The 19712-nt window shown below is 43.2% G+C and overlaps 1 protein-coding gene across 1 annotated transcript in view; it reads right to left on the reverse strand.

The window, feature by feature from the left end:
* ADCY4 (adenylate cyclase 4) overlaps positions 1–6919 on the reverse strand; it is a 48325-nt gene extending 41406 nt beyond the window's left edge. The window contains exons 1-2 of the mRNA XM_060780114.2: positions 6856–6919; positions 2137–2628 (exon numbers count right to left, since the gene is read on the reverse strand). Of these exons, the coding sequence (XP_060636097.2) occupies positions 2137–2304 (168 nt within the window). The 5' untranslated portion in view covers positions 2305–2628; positions 6856–6919. The remainder of the gene's footprint in view (positions 1–2136; positions 2629–6855) is intronic.
* Between the last annotated feature and the right edge of the window lie 12793 nt (positions 6920–19712).

A 19712-nucleotide genomic window follows, 5' to 3' on the forward strand; every position in this document is an offset into this window, starting at 1 on the left:
TTTCATTATAAATGGCAGTTCGTAATTGGCTCTGGCATAAAAATTGCAAATAACGAAATAATTATGAAATTTTGAAAGTTTTATTAGAGTTCTGAAATTTTCACCACCAGAACTTAAGCAACACTTTAGAAGCAAAGCACCAGCGCCCCCTAGTTTTGTAAGTACTTTAGAACTGTTTAGAAACATGGATTGCCCGTGCCTAATTCTGGGTATCATAGAATTGGAAGAAACCACATGGGCCATCTAGTCCAACCCCATGACATGCAGGAAAAGCACAAGCAGAGCACCGCTAACAGAAGGCCATCCAGCTTCCACCACACTCCGAGGCAGAGAGTCCTGCTATTGAACAGCTCTCGTAATCAGGAAGTTCTTCCTAATGTTCAAGTTGAATTTCCTCTCCTGCAATTTGAATCTATTGTTCCAAGTCCTAGTCTCCAGGGCAGAAGAAAACAAGCCTGCTCCTTCTCCCTATGACAGGCTTTCAAATATTTATACATGCTGATCATGTCTGTTCTCAGCCTTCTTTTCTGCAGGTTAAACATTCCCAACTCTTGAAGCTACTCCTCACAGAACATGATCTCCAAACCTTTGATCATCTTAGTCACCCACCTCTGAACACGTTCCAGCTTGTCAATATCACTCTTAAATAGTAGTGCCCAGAGCTGGACACAGGGTTATTCCAGGTGAGGTCTGACCAAAGCAAAATAGAGAGGCACCATGACTTCCTTCAATCTAAACACTACACTCCTTTTGATGCAGCCCAAAATCCCATTGGCTTTTTTAGCTGTAGCATAACACTGTTTGCTCATGTTCAACTTATTTTCCACAAAGACTCTAAGATCTTTTTCACATGGACTGTTGTCGAGCCAGGCATCACCCATTCTGTATCTTCACATTTCATTTTTTCTGCCTAAGTGGAGTATTTTACATTTGTCCTTGTTGACATTCATTTTGTTAGTTTTGGTCAATCAGCTATCTAATCTATTAAGGTTGTTTTGAATTCTGACCCTGTCCTCTGGAGGATTAGCTATCTCTCCTAATTTGGTGTCATCTGCAAACTTGGGACCACTGCCCACCTATTTTTCTCCCTTATCCAGCTTGGAGAAAGCCTACCTCAGAATGTCTCCATGGCAATGCTCCTTTGCTTTCTTTCATACACCTTCCTTTCTCTTCTTTCTTTCTTTCTTTCTTTCTTTCTTCATCCTTTTCTCTTCCCTTTTTTCTCTCTTTGTTCCCTTCCTTCATCCCTTCTTTCTTCGCTTCCTTTCTCTTCCCTTCTTTCTCTTTCTTCCCCCCTCTCCTCCATACCTTTCCCCTTTCCTTTCTCTTCCCTCCTTACTCCCTTTTTCTTTCCCCTCCCTTTCTTCCATCATATGTCCTTTCTTTCCCTTCTGTTTTTCTTTTTTTCCTCCCTTCTTCCCTTCCAGTCATACACTCGTCACTTAGCAGCCGCCAAACCACTTCATCCCCTTTGCTTCCCAGTAACATCACAGAGGGCCACTTCACCTAAGTAAAGGTTTCCCCTTGACATTAAGTCTAGTTGTGTCCAAATCTGGCGGGTGGTGCTCATCCCCATTCTAAGCCGAAGAGTTGTCCGTAGACACCTCCTAGGTCATGTGGCCAGCATGACTAAATGGAGCGTTGTTACCTTCCTGCAGAGGCGGTACCTATTGATCTACTCACATTTGCATGTTTTCAAACTGCTATGTTGGCAGAAGCTGGAGCTAACAGCAGGAGCTCACCCCATTCCCAAGATTCAAACTGCTGACCTTTTGAGCAGCAAGTTCAGCAGCTCAGCAATTTCACCTGCTGCACCACCTCTGCTTCACCTAGCACCAGCCAATATACTTTGCTTCCTTTTCTTTTCCTCTTACTTGAGCCTGAAAGAGGTGTTTGTGTTTGTTTCTTTTTAGTTCAAACTCCTCAATTGTTTTAAGTAGTATAATGAAGGGTATGTGTGCCAAGTTTGGTCCAGATCCATCAAATCATGAAGGAGTCTTTGTGGAACAAGCCAATAAACCAACCAACATACGTATATACATGCGTACTTCAACTTTTATAGCTATAGATTTATATATACATTGCTTTTCTCTCCATATTGAGACCCAAAGTATCTTCCCAACCGCTGATACTTACCCTCCCACTGGCAAAAGAAGTGACGATAAGAGCCACGCAGATGCCCAAGACGATAACCAGGAGGAGGAGGATCAGGGGGTATTGTTGGCTCAGGCTGTAATACGTTTGGTAGAAGAGGTCCTCTCTCGGCGTGTCGCTGGTTGACCACGGCCGCCGTTGGCAGGGCATGGCTCCCCTACTCCTGGGGAGACCACCTTGGGGCAGAGATCATCCACTCCTCATAGTCCACAGCAGAAGAAAATGGCAAATCAGCACCCTTTACAGAAGCTTCAGGGGAGACCCCACGGCAAAGACAGCATTCCCTTGAAGTTGTGGAGTGGTCCCATTGTCAGCAATTAGATTACATCCAAACCAAATGAAAAATTAATCCAGCTGCGGAAAGAGTCAATCCTGGTCTCCAGCGAAATTACTTCCAAGCAACGTTCCCATCAAAATAATCCGAAGTCAGATGAATATGGTACTGTTGGCACTGGACGTTGGAAGCAAAAGGACCTGGATAAAGAAATATGCATCTCACTAATGACTGTATTGATCCAAAGAGCATTTGTCTTACGATCAAGCCTAATCACCATAATAAGACTGATCTGTTTACATTACAGCTTGACCTATCATTACCTTGGTCTGGACTTTTCACATCCTTGCGATCTTTCAACTGCTTATTACACAACTGGCTTATCATAGTACTGTGTGCATCTAAGGAAGTAGATGCAAATTTCACAAAGCAAAGCTCTTTTGTTTCTAAAGCATCCTCCTAATTTTCCTACAAAGTCAGACTGACGCAGTTACAATATGTCCTTATGCACACTAGATTGTATCCAAATATAAAGGAATACTACATTTTCCCCCATGTAGGCACCATGAGAAATAACAGAGCAACCAATTAGCTGGATTCCTCATCTCAAGCAAGGGATGGACTAGATGACCTCAAGATACTCCACACCAACTCTATAATCATTATATGATATTTTATCAATATTGAGCTTGAAAGCCCCCAGTGGCACAATGGGTTAAAACCTTGTGCTGGCAGGATGGAAGACCAGCAGGTCGGAGGTTCGAATCTGGGGAGAGCACTGATGAGCTCCCTCTGTCAGCTCCAGCTCCCCATGCGGGGACATGACAGAAGCCTCCCACAGGATGGTAAAACATCAAACATCAGGGTGTCCCCTAGGTGATGTCTTTGCAGATGGCCAATTCTCGCACACCAGAAAGGACTTGCAGTTTCTCAAGTCGCTCCTGACACTATATATATATTTCGAGCTTGGTCTGATTTAGGGAAATTCTCACTTTGCCAATTATATTCTCCTTTTTTAAAGGTTGCTTTGGAGCATGCAGTGAACATAGGTGATGAGATTAATGAGAAAAAAACTTACAGTGAAATGACAAATTAATGAGTAATGTCTAAGGAAACAAAGAAATAAATGCCTTCTTGTTATCTCAGAAATGAATTCCTGGCTCTGTTACTAATACAAACAATTACTAGGCATATTCATAGTAGGATGACATTAAGAAATAATAGATGGGTTTTCAGAAATAAGTTGTTTGAATGGTTGTAATATATTTGGGGCAAATAAAAGGGCAAATAAAAGAATGAAATGGAGAGAAAAAGTATGAAACAGTATGAACCATCTCGGACATTAAAATCATCTGGGGAGGACGTGCTCTCAGTCCCGCCTCTTTTGCAGGTGTCTGGTCAGAGAGACGAGAGACAAGGCCTTTTCCGTGTGGCCCCTCGGCTTTTCAGTGTGGCCCCCAGTAATATTAGAGCAGCTCCCTCCCTCTTGGCTTCAGAAGAAAAGTGAACACCTAGCTCTAAGGCAGAATTTCTCAACCTGTGGGTCGGGACCCCTGAAGGATCACGAGGGGGTGTCAGAGGGGTTGCCAAAGACCATCAGAAAACACTATTTTCTGTTGGTCATGGGGGTTCTGTGTGGGAAGTTTGGCCCAATTCTATCATTGGTGTGGTTCAGAATGGTCTTTGATTGTAGGTGAACTATAAATCCCAGCAACTACAACTCCCAAATGTCAAGGTCTATTTTACCCAAACTCCACCAGTGTTCATATTTGGGCATATTGAGTATTCATGTCAAGTTTGGTCCCAATCTAACGTTGTTTGAGTCCACGGTGCTCTCTGGATTTAGGGGAACTACAACTCCAAAACTCAAGATCAATGCCCACCAAACCCAATATTTTCTGTTGGTTGTAGGAGTTCTGTGTACCAGGTTTGGTTCAGTTCCATCGTTGGTAAAGTTCAGAATGCTCTTTGATTGTAGGTGAACTATAAATCCTCGCAACTACAACTCCCAAATGACAAAATCAATCCTTCCCCACAACCCCACCAGTATTCAAATTTGGGCGCATTGGGTGTTTGTGCCAAATGTGGTCCAGTGAATGAAAATACATCCTGCATATCAGATATCTACATTATGATTCATAAAAGTAGCAAAATGACAGTTATGAAGTAGCAATGAAAATGATTTTAAGGTTGGGGATCACCACAAAATGAGGAACTGTGTTAAGGGATCGCGGCATTAGGAAGGTTGAGACCCACTGCTCTAGGGTCAAGCCTTTGGAGATTAACTATACTGCAATAATAGCTACGGAATTATGTGCAATGACTTTGGAACAACCCAGATTACGATTGCGGATGATGTGATTTTAATAGTGATTGCAATGTTTTTTACGTTTTAATGTGCATCTAATTTTTAAATTTTTTTTAACTTAAATGTATTTTAACTGTTGTTGTTCAAAGGCATTCAATAGTTGCCATACATAAAGTTGCTTTGAGTTGCCTGAGGGAAAGGCAGGATACAAATAGAATAAATAAATAAAAAGCTATTGAAATCACAAGGATGTGGACAATATCAACAGAAAGGAGTAAACCATGAAAAGGAACAAAATCTGGCTACCAATATTGAAAAACTCTAAAATCAGGACAGTAAATAAAAACCAATACTCAAAAAACAGGGGAATTCCAGACAAGAAACAATCAGGGCCAGCTAATCACTTCCCAGCAAAGGATCCCGCCAGGCAGCAATCATCCAAGCTTTGAAGCTACAAGGCTATTAAATGCTAGTCAAGGTGGCCAATTGCAACATTCACACTTGCCTCAAACAGACAAGAGTTCTTTCTCCCACCCTGGAAATTATTCCACAGATATATAAATCCCACTTGCTTAGTTTCCAACAGGCCCCACAACCTCTGAGGATAGTGAAACGTCAGGAGAGAATGCTTCTGGAACATGGCCATACAGCCCAGAAAACTCACAGCATGAAAAATAGTGGATGGCTAATACAGGTTGAACATCCCTTATCTGGAATTCTGAAATATTCTGCAGCAGTTTGTCTGTCTCAAGGTACATCTACACTGAAGAATTAATCCAGTTTGACAACACTTGAACCATTGTCACTTAATGCTACAGAATTGTGAGATATGTAGTGTTACAAGACCCATAGTCTTCCCTGCCAGAGTGTGGGTGCTCCCAGAATTCCATAGTATTGAGCCATGGCAGCTAAAGTGATGTCGAACTGCAATAACTGTGCAGTTTAGATGTGCCCTGAGACAGACTTATCTGTGTATAGTGAAGTAATGGGATAGACAGACCAAAGGTCAAGTCCTTCCACAATGCACACCCAAACACAAATACACAAACAACATTTTGGCTTCCTGGGATAGCTATGTGACTCATTTACCTGGAAAATCAGCAAAGCTGCTAGAGTCATTCAGCAAGTCATTATGATCAGCATAAGCCCATTTGGTTTTGATTCCATTGTACTATATGTCTCTGTATGTACACACATGCAAAGATGGATGGATGGATGGATGGATGAATAGATAGACAGACAGACAGACAGACAGACAGACAGACAGACAGACAGATAGATAGATCTCAAAGAGATCAAATCAAAATAGACTCTTTGCTGAGCAGCCTTCAAGTCACCTGAGCCAATTTATGGCAACCCCGTTAATTTCATAAGGAGCCCCTGGTGGTGCCGTGGGTTAAACTGCTGAGCTGCTGAAATCGCTGACCAAAAGGTTGGCAGTTCAAATCCGGGGAGTGGGGTGAGTTCTCACTGTTAGCCCCAGCTTCTGCCAACCCAACAGTTTGAAAATATGCAAATGTGAGTAGGTAGTGCTCTGGCAGGAAGGTAACAGCGCTATATGCAGTCATGGCCACATGACCTTAGAGGTGTCTATGGACAATGCCGGCTCTTCGGCTTAGAAGTTGAGATGAGCACCAACCCCCAGAGTCGGACACGACTAGACTTAATGTCAAGGGAAAACCTTTACCTACCATTAGCTTCATAGGCAAGGTATGCTCAGAGATAGTGTTGCCAGTGCCTCCCTCTGAAATTGAGCTTCCAGCACTTGATATTCCTTGGTGGTCTCCCATCCAAGTACTAATCAGGTCTGACCCTGCTTAGCTTCTAAGATCAGACAAGATCTGCTGCCTTTCAATGCTTATTTGGTTCACATTACTTCTATGTACATTCCGAACCTTTGGTGTGTCATACCACAAAATCACACACCGTCCACTAACTATACCCTTTTGCCCATAGAAGCATCACCTTTGATGGACTGCTAAGACTCCTCTGCAACTCTGTTTATGTCTCACCTCATTTAGCAATACCCATGCTGCGGTCTCTCCACTTCAGTGCTCCCAGCTTTGCAAATGCAAATACTCCCACTTTGCAAAGTCCCCAAATCAAGGTACCTTCTTACCTGGTCCACGAGCTCCAAACAGACTCCACGCTTGGATTCCGTGGTCTCCCTGAATCTTCCCTTCTCTGCCTTTCTGGCAGCCGCAGGAAGAAGCCGCCTTCCCCATAGCCCAGCCCTTTCTCTTAACTTGAGATTGAAACTCCAGCCAGATTAACACATTCATCTCCAAAGCAAGAGTTGTGGTGGGAAATGGAGAAGTGGATTCAAAGGCACAAGTGGTACTAGTGTTGGATTCTCTTGGATTATATCTACATGATCGAATTAATGCAGCTTGACACATCTTCAACTTCCACGCAATGGAACCATCAGAGCTGTCATTTCATAAGTTGTTCTCAAAGTACCAGTAATCCACCAAACCACTGGCAGTTACCCTGATGCCAAACTGCATGAATTCCACATGGTAGATCAGTGGTTCTCAACCTTCCTAATGCCGCAACCCCTTAATACAGTTCGGCATGTTGTGATGACCCCCCAACCATAATATTATTTTCATTGCTACTTCATAACTGTCATTTTGCTACTGTTATTAATCCTAATGTAAACATCTAATATGCAGGATCTATTTTCATTAACTGGACCAAATTTGGCACAAATACCCGATACGCCCAAATTTGAATACAGGTAGAGCTGGAGGGGGGAGTGTCATTTGGGAGTTGTAGTTGCTGGGATTTATAGTTCATCTACAATTAAAGAGCGCTTTGAACTCAGCCCACAATGGATCTGCACCAAACTTGACACACTACCTACATGGCCAACATTAAATACTGGTAGGGTTGCGGTGGAGATTGATTTTGTCATTTGGGAGTTGTAATTGCTGGGATTTATAGTTCACCTACAATCAAATAACATTCTGAACCAAATTTCCCACACAGAACCTTCATGACCAACAGAAAATATTGGAGGGATTTGGGAGGAATTGACAGTGATTTAGGGGAGATTAGTTCACCTACCGCTGGAGAGCACTTTGAACCCAAACAACGATGGCCCTGGACCGAATTTGGCTCAAAAACCTGATATGTCAAAATTCAAATACTGTTCGGGTTAGAGGGGACTGATTTTTATCATTTGCTGGGATTTATAGTTCATCTACAATCAAAGAACACTCTGAACCCAGCCCACAATGGATCTCCACCGAACTTGGCACTTGGCACTTGGCACACTACGTACATGGCCAACATTGAATGCTGGTGGAGTTGGACTGTTTTTGAATTCTGGGAGTTGTAGTTCACCAACACTCAGAGTGCACTCCGTACCAAATGGGGAATAAAGGAAGAGAAGGACAGGTGAAGAGATTTCAGCCTTCTTTGCCAAAGGGGTTCCTAAAACCATCAGAAATAGGTGCTTTCAGATGGTCTTTGGCGACCCCTCTGAAATACCCTTGTGACCACCCCAGGTTGAGAAACATTGGTGTAGATCCAACCTTGGACTCTTCTAGGTGGCAATATTTTAAACTTTTGTCACAGTTAGGTCTAGTTTTCGCCCAGGAGAAGTACAAAGTGATGAAAAATAAAAATTAGTCTTGCCAGGCCAAGTTCATCTGAGATTTGTGGGCAAGAGCATAAACACCCCACCCCTCCAGGGATGTTCAAGCATTGTGAATTAAGTACCAACCACAAATGCTCAGAACTTGTAATTCAAACACATGTGCACAGAGAGAGAGGTTGTATTTTGGAAGTGGAAACAGAAACCTGAGCAAAAGGAGCTGTTCTCAAATCAAGATTTAATGAGGAAATTATTTCTTCTCGCTTACTTAATTGGATAGGATGAGTAATATGTAATCTAGCCTAGCTATCTCTACCCTAAAGACATGAGATCCTGTCTGATCTTGGAGAGTAAGTAGAACCAATCTTGGTTTGCACTTTTTGTGTGTGTCAGGAGCGACTTGAGAAACTGCAAGATGCTTCTGGTGTGAGTGAACGGGCTGTCTGCAAGGACATTGCCCAGGCGACACTGGGATGTTTGATGTTTTACTATCCTGTGGGAGACTTCTCCCATGTCCCCGCATGGGGAGCTAGAGCTGACAGATGGGAGCTCACCCTTCTTCCTGGATTCGAACCGCCAACCTTTCAGCCGGTACAAGGGTGTAACCCATCACACCACCGGGGACTCACAGTGCTCTGACTTGATGCAGGGTGAACTACAACTTCCATCATGAGGAGTCAACCCCTCAAACTCCTTCAGTATGTTTAGTTGCTGATTAGTACTGTTCTCTTTGTTGTACAGAGTTGAAAAGAGTGGGAAAGGGTTAAGGGAGAGGCAGTGGGCGGGATCATGCAAATTCCACACCAATGGAGAGAGTAAGAAACATTGGGATGTCTCTGTGGGTTGGGGGGGGGGCGTGAAATCTAGGATGAAATTGTGCCCAAATGAAAGCGTTCCTTGAGTGGTGGGCAGTATGGTGTTTGGGGAGGACATTGGCAGGGGTTGGACTACATGCTTATGGCACTCGCTATATCCTGAAATGTCATTGCAGATGGCCAATGCTCACACCAGAAGTGACTTGCAGTTTCTCAAGCCATTCCTGACATGGAAAAAAAAATGCTGCAAACTGAGTTCAAAGTGCAAAAGCATTCAATACATCCAGAGAGAGAGGATGGGAAAGAATCCTGCACTTTCTAGTAGACTCAAGCAAAAGCAAAATACTTCAGTCCGTGCTAACCTGATCTTTAATGCCTTAATTGCCATCTTGTGATGTTGCTTAGCTTTTAAAAAAAGTCAAAGTTTTCATCCATAAAAGACTGGAGGGCATGGAACACCATTTCTTTCATTCTTGTAGTCCTTATGGACAACAAGTCAAACATGAGCCAACAGTGTCATGTGGCGGCAAAAAAGGCTAGTGGGATTTTGGCATGCATAAATAGGAGTTTAGTGCCTAGATCCAGGGAAGTCATGCTACCCCTCTATTCTGCTTTGGTCAGACCACACCTGGAATCACATTGTGTCCAATTCTGGGCAGTGCAATTGAAGGGAGATGTTGACATGCTGTAATGTGTCCAGGGGAGGGCAACTCAAAGGATCAAGGATCTGGACAACAAACCCTATGAGGAGCGGCTTAAAGAGCTGGGCATGTTTAGCCTGAAGAAGAGAAGGCTGAGAGGAGAAACGATGACGGCTATGTATCAATACGTGAGGGGAAGTCATGAGGAGGGAACAAGCTTGATTTCTGCTTCCTCTGAAGACTAGGACACAGAGCAATGGCTTCAAACCGCAGGAAAGGAGATTCCACCTGAACATTAGGAATAACTTTCTAACTGTGAGAGATGTTCAGCAGTGGAACTCTCTGCACAGGAGTGTGGTGGAGGCTCCTTCTTTGGAGGCTTTTAAACAGAGGCTGGATGGCCATCTCTTGGGGGTGCTTTGAATGTGATTTTCCTGCTTCTTGGCAGAATGGGGTTGGACTGGATGGCCCCCGAAGTCTCTTCCAACTCTTATGATTCTATGATTCACCTTTTACCATGCCTTCCAAGTCCAAGGAGAGAAAGAAAAGATGGCCTTTGTGCTTTGTTTCAGAAGAGAGAGCACAGCAAATTCACTGTTTTTGAACTCGGTGCCTCCTATTCTAAGTTGTAGGATGCCCATTTCCCAGGGAAGAGAAGCCAGTTCCAAAGAAAGCTTTAAGGAAAAGCAATCTACGATGATTCACATTGTTATTGCCCACCTGTTCTTAGACTCCTTTTTTATTGTTTCCAAAGGGCACACTTAAGAGGGAAGTAAACAGCCAGTGCCAAAATCACGGTTCTTTCACCCAAAGCAATACCCACTGCAGCAGCTCATAGGCAGTTTCCATTGTTTGTTCCTTGGCTCAGTAGTCTAGTTCTCTTGACCAAAGAAAAACCTCACAATTTCTTTGTTCCTCCCATTCAGCGAAACCTGGGCAGGATACCCAACTGTCAAACTGTGTTTTGAGCTTTTGGGTGCCTTTGATGGACGCTGCGTGTGTCCGTGCTAAAAGGAAGGAAAGCACAGAGAAAAAAGACCGCGGCATCTATATTGCGCAGGTAGGATCATATTTTGAAAGAGAAAAGGAGAGGAAAGAGAAAAAATTTGAATGCATCAGGCACTTTAATGAGACCGGAGGGAGCTGCGTGGCTTCCTGACAGATTTAGAGCCTCTAATGAGCTGGACAGTTAATGTCCTTTCACGATTCCCTTTGTCCTCCCCCTCAACCAGCATGGATTTAGTTCATTTTAAGTGGCCATCAATTTCCCCCAAGATAGGAAGGGGGACAGCATCTCTCTCGACTTCAAGCAAGCCACATACTCAAAAGGACAATTGTGCAATAGTATTGTCCCTTCTTTTCCCATTGGGAAGGAACCCGTGTTGTTTTGGGTGCATCTACGCTGCAGTATAATGTAGTTTGATATCACTTTAAGTCATATTTTCCTAATGCCACAACCCCTTAATACAGTTCCTCATGTTGTGGTGACTCCCAATCAGAAAATTATTTTCGTTCCTACTGCATAACTGTAATTTTGCTACTGCTATGAATCGTTGTGTAAATATCTGATTTTGTCATTTGGGAGTTGTAGTTGCTGGGATTTATAGTTAACTACCAATCAAAGACATCCATAGGGAGATCAAGATGATTGTTCCAACAATCACCTTGATCTCCCTTGTTACAAAGTCTTAAGCTGTCTCTGCCAAAAAGTGCTGGTGCCACATAAAAGTATTCTCAGATGGAGGGTGATTAATAAGTAATTAAATATGATGACGATGATGATGATGATATGATAAAACTACAACTCCCAGGATTCCATAGCATTGAGCCGTGGCAGTTCAAGTGGTGCCAAATGGCATTAATTCTACAGTGTAAATACACCTCCTCAAAGTAACTCTATAGTCAACTTCTGTCAGTTTTAAAGTGAACACAAATCATAGAATCATAGAATCAAAGAGTTGGAAGAGACCTCATGGGCCATCCAGTCCAACCCCCTGCCAAGAAGCAGGAATATTGCATTCAAATCACCCCAGACAAATGGCCATCCAGCCTCTGCTTAAAAGCTTCCAAAGAAGGAGCCTCCACCACACTCCGGGGCAGAGAGTTCCACTGCTGAACGGCTCTCACAGTCAGGAAGTTCTTCCTAATGTTCAGATGGAATCTCCTCTCTTGTAGTTTGAAGCCATTGTTCCGCGTCCTAGTCTCCAAGGAAGCAGAAAACAAGCTTGCTCCCTCCTCCCTGTGGCTTCCTCTCGCATATTTATACATGGCTATCATATCTCCTCTCAGCCTTCTCTTCTTCAGGCTAAACATGCCCAGTTCCCTAAGCCGCTCCTCATAGGGCTTGTTCTCCAGACCCTTGATCATTTTAGTTGCCCTCCTCTGGACACATTCCAGCTTGTCAATATCTCTCTTGAATTGTGGTGCCCAGAATTGGACACAATATTCCAGATGTGGTCTAACCAAAGCAGAATACAGGGGTAGCATTACTTCCTTAGATCTAGACACTATGCTCCTATTGATGCAGGCCAAAATCCCATTGGCTTTTTTTGCCGCCACATCACATTGTTGGCTCATGTTTAACTTGTTGTCCACGAGGACTCCAAGATCTTTTTCACACGTACTGCTCTCGAGCCAGGTGTCCCCCATTCTGTATCTTTGCATTTCATTTTTTCTGCCAAAGTGGAGTATCTTGCATTTGTCACTGTTGAACTTCATTTTGAAACAATGAAAACAATGTTACTGTTTTTTACCATATGGAGATAAAATGTCACCCATTTCCTTGCAAGAATACTGACCTGGACATCCACAGGGAAACCAAGGTGTTTGTTTATTAAGCTACTGACCTCCCAACTCTGCCATATGCCTGTGAAACATGGACTGTCTACAGACATCACACTCAACTCATGGAACAATTCCATCAGTGTTGCTTTCGAAAAATCCTGCAAATCTCTTGGGAAGACAGACGGACAAATGTCAGCATGCTGGAAGAAGCAAAGACCACCAGCACTGAAGTGATGGTCCTCCACCATCAATTCTGCTGGACTGGCCACTCTGTCTAGATGCCCAATCACCGTCTCCCAAAACAGTTACTTTACTCTGAACTCAAGAATGGGAAACGCAATGTTGGTGGACAGGAAAAGAGATTTAAAGATGGGCTTAAAGCCAACCTTAAAAACTGTGGCATGGACACTGAGGACTGGGAAGCCCTGGCCCTTGAGCGCTGTAACTGGAGGTCAGCTGTGACCAGCAGTGCTGCAGAATTTGAAGAGGCACAAATGGAGGGATAAATGTGCTAAGAGGAAGGCGCATCAAGCTAACCCTGACCAGGACCACTTTCCACCTGGAAACCGATGTTCTCACTGCAGGATTATATGTGGATCAAGAACAGAGCTCCACAGCTACCTACAAACCGATCACCAAGACACTACAATTGGAGGACCATCACCCTTGGGCTACGAAGGATTGTCTAAGTACAGCAGAGTCTCTCTTATCCAACCTTCACTCATTCAACATTCTGTATTATCCAACACAGTCTGCTTCCCGCCTGGATCCGTGTATTGAACTGCTTTTCTGTCGATTTGTTGTAAAACATGATGTTTTGGTGGTTAATTTGTAAAATCATAACATAATTTGATGTTTAATAGGCTTTTCCTTAATCCCTCCTTATTATCCAACATTTTTGCTTATTTATTATTATTATTCATTTAAAAGTTTTATATACCGACCTTCTCTGCTCTCTTGAGGGACTCAGACCGGTTTCCAACCATAATATCACATACAATCAATAAAACATCATAATACATATTACAGTAAAACATTAAAACAGCAATTACATTCAATAACTACAATGGTCAGTCGTCACACTAACTCATTTTTCGTCATCCTTCATCCATATCTGGCTCACTGGTCAAATCCCTGTCTCCATAACCACGTCTTCAGCTGTTTCCTGAATGTCAGGATAGAAGGGGCGGTTCTGATCTCCAGTGGGAGAGAGTTCCAGAGTCGAGGGGCCACCACCGAGAAGGCCCTGTCCCTCGCCCCCACCAGACGCGCTTGCGAGGCCGGTGGGACCGAGAGCAGGGCCTCTCCAGACGATCTTAATAATCTTGATGGTTCATAGGGGAGAATACGTTCGGAGAGGTAAACAGGGCCGGGGTCGTTTAGGGCTTTCTAGATTATCCAACGTTCAGCCCGTTTATGTTGGATAAGCAAGACTCTACTGTAAGTTCTGAACTCCACCAATGATGGAACTGAAACAAACTTGGCACACAGAAGTCCCATGGCCAATAGAAAATGCTGGCAGGGTTTGGTGGGCATTGTTCTTGAAATTTGGAGTTGTAGTTCACCTACATCCAGAGAGCACTGTGGACTCAAACAATGATGGATCTGGACCAAACTTGGCACGAATGCTCAATATGCCCAAAAGTGAACAATCTTGGAGTTTGAGGAAAATAGGCCTTGACATTTGGGAGTTGTCGTTGCTGGGATATATAATTCACCTACAATCAAAGAGCATTCTAAACCCCACAATGAGAGAATTGGGGCAAAATTCCCACACAGAACCCCCTTGACCAACAGAAAATACTGTGTTTTCTGATGGGCTTTGAGTAACCTTTCTGACACCCCCTCACAACCCGATCCCCAGATTGCGAAATGCTGCTTTAAGTCCCAGCATTCCATAGCATTGAGCCAATACAGTCAAAGTGGTGTCAAAGCAATACAATTTGACTGGAGTAACTGGAAAACAAAGCCGAAGACCCCTTCTGAAACACAGAGAATCCCCCCCAGTAGCAAATACATTTTACTAATCTCTGGCTAGTACTTTTCCTTATCTCTCAGCCAGCCTGCAGCCCCCCATAAATTCTGCCCTAGAGAAGAGAGGAAGTTGTGATATTTCCTGCTCCTCCCTTTCCTTGCTGAATCAGAACAGAAGAAAAAAGCCCAGCATCCCACCCTAGGCGTATTATTCTAGCCAGTCCTTCTCCGGAGTTTCCTTTCTGAAAGAGGATGGGCGACAAAGAAACAGCAACCTGCCAAGAAAGGGGTCAAGTTGTCCAAACTTTGAGCCTGACCACTTTTGCTGAATTCAAACCAAGATGCAGCATGAAAGGAAAGGCACTCTGCATATGCTCAGAGCTGAGCTTGGAAGTTGTTGTTATTTAAATAGCAACTCATGCCCTTTGCGGTGTGTGAAAAGCAACCCATTGTGCCATTTCAGCATTGAAGACATGAGAACTTTCTACGTCACTTGTTCCACTTGCTCACAGCCTTTTCTATTTCCATTATCCCGTTTTGAAAGGAAAAGGCTTAGGGAAGATAAGAGATCAGAATCAAACCTGAGAAAGCCCTCTCATAATGGCTCTAAAAATATATTTTGGAAGTCATTTTTCAAAAGTGAAAAGTGATTTTCCTTTTAGACATTTCCTGGCACCTGGTCCCAGATTTTTTTAGATGTTAAAATACCTGTAGTTGTATATACATAATGAGATTTCTTGCTACTTCATCACACTAGAGAATGAATCCACTTCAAATCCGTTTTCTGCCTCCTGCAGAGTTCTGGGGTTTGTAGTTTAGTAAGGCTGTTAAAGGTTCCTCTCTAAACTACAAACCCCAGAATTCTGCAGGAGGCAGAAACCGGATTTGAAATGGATCCATTCTCTTGTGCGATGAGATAGTTAGAGATGGTACCCAAATTGAAACACAAAAATCCATGTATGTGTACACTTTATACACATACTCTGAAGGTAATTTTATACAATATTTGTAATAATTTTGTGCACAAAACGAAGTGTGTGTACATTGAACCATCAGAAAGCAAGATTGTCACTATCTGAGCTACCCATTTTGGACAATTTTGGATTATGAAGTGTTTTGGATGTCTATCTAAATCAGCGTTTCTCAACTTGGGGTCGGGACAAGATCCATCGTTGTTTGAGTCCACAGTGCTCTCTGGATGTAGGTGAACTACAACTCCCAAACTCAAGGTCAATGCCCACCAAACCCTTCCAGTATTTTCTGTTGGTCATGGGAGTTCTGTGAGCCAAGTTTGGTTCAATTCCATTGTTGGTGGAGTTCAGAATGCTCTTTGATTGTAGGTGAACTGGAAATCCCAGCAACTACAACTCCCACATGACCTATTTATTTATTTATTTATTTATTTTGGATATTTATACCCCGCCCTTCTCAACCCCCAGGGAGGGACTCAGGGTGGCTTCCTGCTGGCACATATTCAATGCCTACAAGTAAACACAATAAATACACATCAAAATCAATAATTATAAATAGTTAAAAACATTAAGTTAATACAATCAAATCTACTAAAAAGAGAAAGCCAGTCTGGTGGCCGTTGTCTCGCCGAGTTCTGTAGTTGGAGACTCCATTAAGCTTGTCCATAGTCCGTTTCCATAGCAATTGTCGTCATTGTCATCGTCAAGTCTGCAAAGATTACCCGAAGGCAACATCAATCTGCCCCAACCCCACCAGTATTCAAATTTGTACATATCAGATATTTGTGTCAAATTTGGTCCAGTGAATGAAATGCATTCTGTATATGACCTATTTACATTACGATTCATAACAGTCACAAAACTACAGTTATTAAGTAGTAATTAAAATAATTTTTATGGTTGGGGGTCACCACAACATGAGGAACTGTATTAAGGGGCCGTGGCATTAGGAAGGTTGAGAAACACTGAACTAAATACTTCAAGCAGTTTTTATCTCCAACAGCAGGAGGTCTTTTGTAAAGTTAATGACTCTTGTTCATTAAAGATAAAACTGAGCCCCTGGTGTTGCAATTGGTTAAACTCTTGTGCTGGCATTACTGCTAACCAAAATGTCAGCAGTACGAATTTGGGGAGTGGGGTGAGCTCCTATCTGTCAGTTCCAGCTTCTCATGAGGGGACATGAGAGAAGCCTCCCATAGGATCGTAACACAACCAGGCATCCCCTGGGCAACGTCCTTACAGATGGCCAATTCTCCCACACCAGAAGCGACTTGCGTTTTCTCAAGTCACTCCTGACACACACAAAAAACCAGATTATTATGGATTACAATAGGAAAAGGCAGAAACTATGCATCATTGCCAGAGAGATCTCTTTTCATTCCAACTAAACAAAGTGAAGGCAAGCAAATTGAGGGAAAGAGGGGTGATGGTTGAAGTTGTGGCAGAACGAAAATCACGAGTAGTTCACTTCTTTACCAATCCATACACTGTCTTGCTAGATATGCCACAGAGATGAACAATAAAGAATAAGCTTTTTGATCTTTGTAATGCAGAGCAACACATATACAGTCATGTGAACAGTTGCATTGACACACACAATGTGCTTTGAGAGAGATTCAGATGATCCTTGGGTGTCCATGTGAAAAATCTTCCAGCTGCTCAGAGGCAGAAAATATACTACTAACTGTTTTGGCAAGCTCCTACACAGAAAAGCTAAACATGTAACTGTTGTCAATACTCCTAGGCTCAGCTAGCATCCTGGGGGTAGCCCAACCAATCAGCTTCGTGTTTTGCATTTTTTAGTTAACATACTCACCAACTTATTTTTACATACGCCATCAGAAGTTATAATCCTTGCCGATGAAATATTCCTACGACTTCAATCCAGTGCGCCATGGCTCCACAACACCACTAGTGGTGCAATGCTATACACAGTTTACGCACTTAGAAAAATCCATCAAAAAGCATGTGACCATGGGTTGTCTAATCTTTGTTGCCAGAGGAGTCTGTTTGTGCTGATATCTTAAATAGTGCCATTCTCATCATTTAAGAAATGGGTGAAGGGGTGGGAGAGATCCTCTGTGGCTGATATCTCTTAGATAGTGGCTGCACAGCCTAAACTGACCTAGGAAAGAAGTCATCGTGGTTTATATTCCCAGCACGTAAACTTGTACCACTTCCTCTGTATTTCAGCCTCTTCTTCTGTTTCAAGACTCGCATAATGCTCAGTGATTTTCCCATCCTGCTTGCCATTCCAATAGACATATACAAACTCCTCGTAGTCAATCAACACAGGCGACTGTGCAAATGCCATTAGGAGCTTGGCGGAGACCCAGAAAACTCATTATGCTCTTAGCGCCGAGAAAAATGTACAGATTCAGAAGCGACTCAGGCTGCCAAAGCAATATGATCTTGGCTGGAGACCTCTGGAGAAGTTGCTCTGGCTGGATGGAACTGAAAGAAGGGTGAACCACAAGACAACTATAAGAATGCGCTTGATGGGAAAGGTGCTTCCTTGGGGAATATGGTTACAGCATAAACGTTGCTTTTCCTATACAGGCAGCCCCCAAGTTACGAACTAGATAGCTTCTGCAGGTTTGTTCTTAAGTTGAATTTGTTTGTACGTCAGAACAGGGACATTTTTAAGTGTAACTCCAGCCTCTCGATCGATCAATAAAGAGAGCTTTTCCCTTGACATTAAGTCAAGTCATGTCCGACTTTGGGGGTTGGTGCTCATCTCCATTTCTAAGCCGAAGAACCGGCGTTGTCCATAGACACCTCCAAGGTCATGTGGCCAGCGTGATTGCATGGAGCGCCTTCCCACCAAAGTGGTACCTATTGATCTACTCACATTTGCATGTTTTTGAACTGCTAGGTTGGCAGAAGCTGGGGGTAACAGCGGGAGCTCCCCCACTCCCTGGAGTCAAACCTTTGACCTTTTGATCAGCAATTTCAGCAATGCAGTGCTTTAACCCATTGTGCCACCAAGAGCTTCAGATAGATGGCACCTTCCCGCCAAAGTGGTACCTATTGATCTACTCACATTTGCATGTTTTCAAACTGCTAGGTTAGCAGAAGCTGGGGCTAACAGTGGGAACTCACCCCACTCCCCGGAGTCAAACCTTTGACCTCTTGATCAGCAATTTCAGCAACTCAGTGCTTTAACCCATTGCGCCACCAAGGGCTCCAGATAGATGGCACCTTCCCACCAAAGTGGTACCTATTGATCTACTCACATTTGCATGTTCTCGAACTGCTTGGTTGGCAGAAGCTGGGGCTAACAGCGGGAGCTCACCCCGCTTCCCGGAGTCAAACCTGTGACCTTTTGATCAACAAGTTCAGCAACTCAGTGTTTTAACCCATTGTGCCACCAAGGACTCGAGATAGATAGATAGATAGATAGATAGATAGATAGATAGATACAGCTTTGAATAGCATAGGGAAGGGCTAACACCCTTTTTCTGTCTGTGCCCTTGTTCAAAAGAATTCGTCTCACTTTCTGTCCCATAGTATTGAGCCATGGTCATTAAAGTAATATCAAACTGCATTGATTCTACAGTGTAGATGCACCCTGAGTTTACAGCATGCACTAACTTTCCTCATTTGGTTAGGATACTCTGCATTAAGGTAATTCTTTGTTATTTTGATTTTTCAGCTGCCTTTAAAATATCCCACTTACTTTCTCCTTGTTTCCCCTTTGTGCTCAGCTTATTTCAGTTGCTACAAACCTAGTTCAAAGTGTATGAATAGTTTGCATTCAATTAACTGAGCATGAGGAGATAATCTTGCTCTTCCCAGTTGGCCAAGGAAAAGGAAACTGCTGCAGCATTTCCTAGCTTGGGTGTTCTTCTGTATTAATTTTCCCACCAAATGAGTTTTCGATACCTAGTCATCCCTCAAACCACAACACACACAGTATTAGTTAGCTTTAAGAATCACACAGATATTATGTCAAAGAACTTGATAGCCTGCATTCAGCTCCTAATTATCTCTAGGGTGTATCTACACTGGAGAATGAATGCAGTTTGGCAACACTTTGATTGCTATGGCTCAATGCCCCCGGTGGCACAATAAGTTAAACCCTTGTGCCGGCAGAACTGAAGACAGGTTTGAATCCAGGGATAGCGCAGATGAGCTCCCTCTGTCAATTCTGACTCCCCATGCAGGGACATGAGAGAAGCCTCTCACAA

The sequence above is a fragment of the Anolis sagrei genome, chromosome 6 (assembly GCF_037176765.1).
Source record: "Anolis sagrei isolate rAnoSag1 chromosome 6, rAnoSag1.mat, whole genome shotgun sequence".
Classification (NCBI taxonomy): domain Eukaryota; kingdom Metazoa; phylum Chordata; class Lepidosauria; order Squamata; family Dactyloidae; genus Anolis; species Anolis sagrei.